The sequence below is a fragment of the Equus caballus genome, chromosome 5 (genome assembly GCF_041296265.1).
Source record: "Equus caballus isolate H_3958 breed thoroughbred chromosome 5, TB-T2T, whole genome shotgun sequence".
NCBI classification, from domain to species: Eukaryota; Metazoa; Chordata; class Mammalia; order Perissodactyla; family Equidae; genus Equus; species Equus caballus.
This window is the reverse complement of record NC_091688.1, coordinates 45,496,941-45,505,409: the sequence shown is the minus strand read 5'-3', so window position 1 is coordinate 45,505,409 and position 8,469 is coordinate 45,496,941. Positions and strand designations below refer to the sequence as shown.

The following is an 8,469-nucleotide window of genomic DNA, read 5'->3' as shown; positions in this document are numbered from 1 at the left end:
AGAGTTGAGGAATCTGAGGCTTAGAGTGAGTAAGTAATTTGCCCAAAGGTTATCGCTAGTGATGGAGCTTAATTTGAACCCAGGTTTCACTAGAGCTCAAACTTTTAGCCCAAATATATGCTGCATTCTTTGTGAAATAAGGGGGTAGGGACAGATGTGTTCTTTCAAAGGAGTGTTATTCTCAGAATAGTTCCTATGTTGAGATGCTGTTATCACTTAAAATACGTTGTGAATTTTAGAACTTTCATAATCTGTTTCAAATCATGCATAATCAGCTAATGGCAGTTATTTGTCCTCTAACAGAGTTCTGGAAAGAATTTTAAAAGTCATTTGGAATTTACGATGGAGAATAAAGTAGGATGATCAAGGTAGATAATAGCTTTCTTCGTTAAAAAATGTGAATATAAAGTAATTGGACTGATTTTTCCTTCCTTTATGTGGCTTATCTTGATTAATTTCTAGAAATATCTTGAACAATGGTAATATCATTGGAATATAGATACCAAATAATTATTTTTGGATAAGACAGTTCAGTAATAACTAACACTGTTTAGTAATTTACAGTTTTCAAGGTGCTTTTACATGTTATTCAGTGCAGTATTCCTGGCGGTAAGAAGATAAATAATTTCAGGGCAGGAAATGCTGTTGTACAAAAGAGAAATTCCATCTAGTTGGAATGATCAGAGACGTTTGTATGAAAGAGGTAATTTAAGATTACGATTGAAACATGGGTAGAATTTCAATAATAGAAGAGGACATTTTAGGCAGAAAGAACAGCATTAATTATAAATAGAAAATTACATGATATATTTAAGGAAAAGAACAGTTTGGAGCCCAAGAAACCACAGAGGGAAGGCATTTGAGAAAATACTGGGAAGTTAGATTGGAAGCATTGTGGAGGGTGTTAAAAGCCAGGACTTTTGCTTAACTTGGTAGGTAACAAAGAACAAGGTTTTTTGTTTTGAGTAGAGGAGAACTAGGAGATTAATCTAGTAATGGTGTACAAGCTGAAGAAAGAGACTGGGAAACTGACTGGTACTGTTCATATTATAATTTATTAGAATGGTAATGATAACCTTAAGTAGGTAGTGGGCAAGGGGACTGGAAAGAAGGGGATTCATACCAGAGATTTCTAGGTACAAGTCTGTGGGATTTGATAACTAGATGGATGGGGTGAGATCAAAGGTAACTAGAGTATCCAACTTGAATAAATCTGAATGCAGGTGATAAATTTAATCTTTGGGAGAGGATGAAGAGAAAGATACGAGAAGCACTAAAAATAGAACTTTGACAAACACAAGGAGTGAGAAAACTAGCAATGGGCAGAGAAAGGAGCGTTAATTTCATAGGATCTGGTTAAGGATTGTATGTTTAACAGAAGCAAAGGGAAGTGAGTTTTAAGAAAGGTTTAAGTGTAATTATAGCTGATATCATCAAGCCTTTGCTAAGTCAGGCACTACTCTAAGCACTCTACATGCATTAGCTCATTTAATAATTATAGCACCACAGAGAGGTTAAGAAATTTACTTAAAATTGCCACTGGCAAGTGGCAGCCTGAATTTGAGCAGTCTGGTTCCAGAGGGCTTGCTCTTAACTATCACACTAACAGAAAAGTGGATGGTTAAGACTAAACAGTGCATTGGAATTAGCAATTAACAGATCATTGGTGCTTTTTAAGAGGGTGTTTCCGGGGCCAGCCCCCTGACCGAGTGGTTAAGTTCTAGCACTCTGCTACAGTGGGCCAGGGTTTCTCTGGTTCGGATCCTGGGTGCAGACATAGCACCGCTCATCAGGCCACGTTGAGGCGGCGTCCCACGTGCCATAACTAGAAGGACCCACAACTAAAATGTTCAATTTTACTGGGGGGATTTGGGGAGAAAAAGCAGAAAGAAAAAAAAGGGTGTTTCCTTTGCACCTACTACAATGACTATTTCACTGAGACAAGAGAAGCAATTGAAGAGAATTTCTGTACATTCTCACCAACGGACCTACCCACCTACCTAAATCTATCCCTAGATTCACTACCTTCCTGTTACAAGAAAGGAACTGTCTGTGGACCTATCACTTGAACCTATCCTCTCCCACTTTCTGGAGGAAATCAATCTAGTAATTGTCCCATCTCTATTCCTGTATCAGTATTTCCCCCACAATGTATCATTTGCATCAGCTACAATTATTTCCTGTCTTGGAAAAAGAAATGACCCCCTTGAACCCACATTTCTCTCCAGCTTCAGCTCCATTTCTCTGCTCCCATTTTATTTATTTATTTTTTCGAGGAAGATTAGCCCTCAGCTAACTGCTGCTGTCAATCCTCCTCTTTTTGCTGAGGAAGACTGGCCCTGAGCTAACATCCGTGCCCATCTTCCTCTACTTTCTATGTGGGACACCTGCCACAGCATGGCTTGCCAAGCGGTGCCATGTCTGCACCCAGGATCTGAACCGGTGAACCCTGGGCTGCCAAAGCGGAACATGCGAACTTAACCGCTGTGCCACCGGGCTGGCCCCCATTTTATTTCTTGAAAGAGTTATCTATATGCGACATCTCCACTTCTCCCATTCTCTCTAGAACCCTCTCCAATCACTTCACTTCCTGGAAACAACGCTTGTCAAGAACACCAATGATCACAGTGTTGCCAAATCTCATAATCATCTCAGTCCTCATCTTATGCAACCTACACAGCAACACCTAACACAATTGATTACTCTCTCCTTGACAAACTTTCATTACTTGGCTTTCAGAACATTATTCTCTCTTGGACTTACTTTCTATCTACACCCACTTGCTGGGCAATCTCATTCATCTCTTGGCTTTAAAGATCATCTATATACTGACAATTTTTAAATTGATATTTCCTACCTAGACCTCTCTCATGAACTTCAGACTTATATATGTCATACACACACACACACACACACACAGTGCCATTTATGTGTCTGATATCTTAAACTCAAGATGTCCATAACTGAAATCCTGATTCCTACTCATTTCTCACTGCACTACTACTCCCCCTTACCTCTCCTGGTCCATCTGAGAAAATGGCAATTCCATTCTTCTAATTCAAGCATTCTCAATGGGGGCAATATCATCCCACAGGGGAAAAAATTGGCTCTTGGGGGATGGAAAAATCTTAGATATCACAATAGTTTGTGACCCTCCAAAGCTCAACTGTACCTAACAAAATTTCATTTCTTATTATTTAATTTCTCTCATTCTAGGGTATGACACAAGCAGCAATGACATTGAGTTCCTGGGAGACACACAAAATGCTTGCGAGGTCAGTGCTACAGAACTATGAGAAATAGATGGCTGTGTTTGGAGAACTCTCTCCCTCGATTGCCCTATTTTAAAGTCCTAACACAGGAATTGGCCTACACATGACTATTGGCTGTCATGTACTGCCTTGTGTAATTGATTCTCAGTGCTTCTGCATATGACTTGGGCTTTAAGAAGCAAATAAAAATAGTTTATATTTTATTCTAGAAAAGTTATTGAATTCATCATTAACTATGTCAAATGCTGAGAAGAAAAGATGTCAACAATATCTGAATATCAAGTGGCTAGCAATTTTCTTATGTCGAATAAAAGTTAAAAGTTCAGGGGCTGGCCCAGTGGTGCAGCGGTTAAGTTCACACGTTCTGATTCCCAGCAGCCCAGGGTTCACCGGTTCAGATCCCGGGTGCGGACATGGCACTGCTTGGCAAAAAGCCATGCTGTGGTAGGCGTCCCACATATAAAGCTGAGGAAGATGGGCATGGATGTTAGCTCAGGGCCAGTCTTCCTCAGCGAAAAGAGGAGGATTGGCAGTAGTTAGCTCAGGGCTATTCTTCCTCAGGAGAAAAAAAAAAAAGTTAAAAGGTCACTAAAAATTTTTAAGAAATTTAATTTTTTCAATTACTTTACTTTTGCTGGAAATATAACAGTTTTGGATGCATTTTAAAACAATGATTACATTGTTATTATGTACTTATATATAAATTGCGAATTTGCATATATAATATGATAAATTACTATTTATATAAATAAATACATTAAAGTTTACTCAGCAAATACAATTATAAAGTTGTTAAATATTAATAGTTTTTAAATTTTTAATTTTTTTTATGAGGAAAATTGGCCCTGAGCAAACACCTGTTGCTAATCTCCCTCTTTTTTGCTTGAGGAAAAGTGGCCCTGAGCGAACATCTGTGGCAATCTTCCTCTGTTTTGTATGTGGGATGCTGCCACAGCATGGCTTGATGAGCAGTGTGTAAGTCCATGCCCAGGATCTGAACCTGTGAACCCCAGGCCACAAAAGCAGGGCATGCAAACTTAATCACTATGCCACCAGGCCGGCCCCTAAAAATTTTAATTTTTAACTTAAAGATTTTAGTCATTCTTAATTCTGCATTGAATAAAAAGAGTAAACTTCATGCTTTCTGTTGTATAAAGCACAGATATACATACGAGTATGTAAATAGATATACAGTATATCTGTGGCATTAAAATTTCATGGGGCCAGACCAGTGGCATAGGGGTTAAGTTTGCACACTCTGTTCCTGCGGCAGTGGGTTGTTGTGTTCGGATCCCAGACGTGGACCTACACACTGCTCATCAAGCCATGCTACGGCAGCATCCCACATACAAAATAGAAGAAGATGGGCACAGATGTTAGCTCAGGGATAATCTTCTTAAAGCAAAAACAAAAAAAAAGAGGAAGATTGGCAACAGATGGTAGCTCACCAAAAAATAAAATAAAATAAAATTTCATGAGGGTTGGGGGGATTAGGAAAAAAAATCTAAAAAGTATCTTTAGGGGCAATGATAATGAAAAAAAGGCAGGGAAACACTGTTCTAATTGCTCAGGTCAAAAACCTTGGTGTCTTGGGGCCAGCCTGGTGGTGCAGCGGTTAAGTTTGCGTGTTCTGCTTCTCAGCGGCCCAGGGTTCGCCAGTTCAAATCCTGGGTGTGGACATGGCACCGCTTGGCACACCATGCTGTGGTAGGCATCCCACATATAAAAGTAGAGGAAGATGGGTTTGGATGTTAGCTCAGGGCCAGGCTTCCTCAGCAAAAAAGAGGAGGACTGGCAGTAGTTAGCTCAGGGCTAATCTTCCTCAAACAACAACAACAACAACAAAAACCTTGGTGTCATACTTTACTCATTTTTCTCATACTTTCCTTAAAGCCATGAGCAAACCTTTTAGCTCTACTTTCAAAATATATCCAGGATCTGACACCATTTCTCATTATCTTTTTTGCTACCACTTTGAAAAAGCCACCATCATTTCCTCATCTGGGTTATTCCAAAAGCCTCCTTAACTGGTGGCTCTGAAGTCTATTTTTAACATAGCAACCAATGTGATCTTTTAAAAAGATCACCACGTAACCTCTCTGCTTAAAAGGGCTCCCCATCTCAGGGTTAAAAGCCAGAGTCCTTACAGGGGCTTGCAAGGCCCTACTCAGACTCTCCCTTCACCTCTCAGACCTCATATTCTACCACTTGTCCCTCTCTTAGTGCCACACTGGCTTCCTTGTTCTTACTCTAATATGTCAAGACATTCCTGTTTTAGGGTTTTTGCAGTTGCTGTTCCTTCTGCCGGCATGTTCTTCCCCCCCTCCCCGATATCCACTTGGTTACGTGGTTCTCAACATTCAGATCAAGTGTCACTTCCTTCCAGAAGCCTTCCTGGATCACCAAACCACCATTCGCATTCCCATACAGGATCACACACCATACCCACTCTCTCCTTTACCCTGCTTCATACTTCTCCATAGAACCTCTAACTCTCTTACATATATTTGTTTATGGTCTCCTGCCACTACGCCCCAGAAAGAAGGAATTTTTGTCCGTTTTGGTCGCTATTTCCCAACATCTAGAACAGTATTTGGCACAAGACGTTCAGCAACTTTTTTGTTGAATTAATGAATACTAGATATGAGCTTGATAAAACAGGTTCCCTGCATCAAGAAACGTGAGTCTACTGGGGAGACGTAAGAGAATTAAAATACAATACGTAATTGGATGTGTTCAGTGGAACACAGGAGCCTCCAAATCTGCCCAGAGGATTTGCATAGGCAGATACGATGGAATGGTTAATCTAGGTTGTGCTAATCAATGTAATAGCGAAAGCTCTTGTAAACTATATTATGCAATTGTCAGATTAAATCACCACTGGTGAAGATGACATCACAACTTGCCTTTTATTGTTTCCTCGTCTCGAAAATTTTACAGGGAAAATTTTCGTTTCACTTCATTTACTTCCTCTTCCTATAATCCAAATAGTCAAGCGGCTGTGAGTGGTATCGTCCAAGGGGAGTGTAAAATATTGTTCGGTCTGGGAGTCTGCGTAGTGAATGGCTAGCAGGAGCTGGCGCATGCGCATCCTGTAAGACACTGCAAGATGGCTGCCAGCCACTTTGTCGCGCGTCGGGCTCTCGAGGACTTAGCAGCGGCGGCGGAGGCAGCGGCTGCAGCCGCCAGAGAGTAACAGTGTCCGTTGAGCGGTGGGAGTTTCCTGGCCCTGTTGTGTGAGCTGCACAGCCTCAAGAGAAAGCCCTCGCTAGGAAGCAAAAGGCGGGGCGGAGCGGTGAAGCCCCTCCCCCAACCTCTCCTTAGTTTGACCAACTCCCTCACCCTTCCCTCCCCGTTTTTCTTCCTTACCCGCTACACTCTGGTCTACTGCGCAGGCGCACAAATAATCAAAGCGCCTCCTTGGCCCTTCGGGCTTGCGGGCTCCTGCGCGCGCTTCTCATTCTTCTCCCCTGATTGGCCGGATCGCCCCGCCATCACGCCTCTCTCTGCTTTCTAGGTTGAGAAGGAAGCAAGGGGGGGGCGGGGCCACGCAGCGCGTGCGCGATGCTGTTGCCGTCCCTTTGCTGCTGTTGCGTTGCAAAAAAAATCCTGACTAGGTAGCTTTGGGCCTTCTCTGTACTAGAGGATCTAAAGGCGAGAGAAAGATTTCTGCAACTGAAGGGGCAGTCGGGTAGTATTACATTTAAGATATTAACGCCCGCCCTTACAGGAGTAAGTGGGAATAGGAGTGGGGAAGGGCCTTAGCGTTGAGAGCCGAAGAATATAAAACCATTAGTTTCGCGGCCAGGCATTTTGAGAGGCTTTGCAGGACCTGTTTTTTGCGTCTTTCTGCTGTGATTACTGACTGGTTTAAACACGACCCCTTAGAACAATTCTGATAAACGTTCGAAACGCGCAGCCCCTCCTTGCAGCGTGTAGGAGCCGCCGGCGTGCCCAGCTGCTGGCCGTCCAGTCCTCCCTCCAGAAGAGCCGAGCGCGTGCACCACCCCACCCCCTGGCCTCCCTCCCCACCTACGGCTTTCACGCACTCGCAGTGATTGTTTTGCCCGCTCCCGCCGCCGCCGCCGCGGCCGCCAGAGGAGCAGCAGCGCTTGTGCAAACCGGGAAGATGGCGGCTGGCGGCGGCGGAGGCAGCACTAAGGCCTCCTCCTCGTCGGCGTCTTCGGCAGGGGCTCTGGAGTCCTCGTTGGATCGAAAATTCCAGTCGGTAACTAACACCATGGAATCTATTCAAGGCTTGTCGTCTTGGTGTATAGAGAACAAGAAACACCACACTACCATCGTCTACCATTGGATGAAGTGGCTCCGGAGATGTGAGTGTTGGGGGTGACTAGGGAAGGGAAGACTGGGGAAATGGAAGGAAATATTGCCCGAAACGTTGGCTGTTTTCCCACGGAGCCACTGCATTCGGTTGGGGTTGTTCCCATTAAAGCTTTGGCTCGAGTGTTCCCAAACCCAGACTCCATTTGTAGCCAGGGTTGCCCTGAACTGCAGGAGGTTCATTATTTCTTGAATTCTTTAGCCGCTGACTTGGTGTGACCTTGGGCCATTGGGCCCAGATCGATGGAGGTTTACGTATTATTTCATTTCACAACCTTGTAAGGTGCTGTTGACTTTACTGAACCTTCACGTTAATTGTCGCGTCCGTTTATTTCTTATAGGCCTTGACGTGTTAAAGATCCCTGGTTTTCCTGATGATAGCCAGGTTATGGTTTAAGCAGTAGTAGTCCACCTCTTTCGCTGGAATATGTTGGACTGCTTTATTTTTCACTGACCTGAAACTTGTGATGTGTAATAAGGGCCTTACCTGGATGAATGTTAAGAAGTAACATGAGCTCCATACAGAGCTGAGGCGACCACCTGGGGGGTTTCCCTGTACCTGTGTTAGCTGCAATAAAATCCAGCCTTCTTGATACTGACCGGAAACAACTGTAGTCTGTATCATCACTAATATCTTAAATTGTAAAACAAATCCGGTTACTTTTTAATCGCTTGAAGTACCTTTTTAAATAATTGAGTTTGGTTTCATAGGTGATCAAAACAGGAAATCAAGAAATGTGCTTTTTGAGTATACGTATAGTGCTTTTTTGCCTAGTTATTGCTTTTTTGTTTTCATGGGGAGTTTTTTCCACTTCGCTGCTATACTGCAAAAAAGAGGTCTATTAAACTGTCAGGA

At 43.0% G+C, this 8,469-nt stretch overlaps 1 protein-coding gene across 6 annotated transcripts in view; it reads left to right on the top strand.

The window, feature by feature from the left end:
• The first annotated feature begins 6,794 nt into the window (after nt 1-6,794).
• Nucleotides 6,795-8,469, top strand: part of RPRD2 (regulation of nuclear pre-mRNA domain containing 2) — an 88,616-nt gene continuing 86,941 nt past the window's right edge. For all 6 annotated transcript variants that reach the window (XM_070268315.1, XM_014739784.3, XM_003365036.5 and 3 more), the window contains exon 1: nt 6,795-7,606. In XM_070268315.1, the coding sequence (XP_070124416.1) occupies nt 7,402-7,606 (205 nt within the window). In that variant the 5' untranslated portion in view covers nt 6,795-7,401. The remainder of the gene's footprint in view (nt 7,607-8,469) is intronic.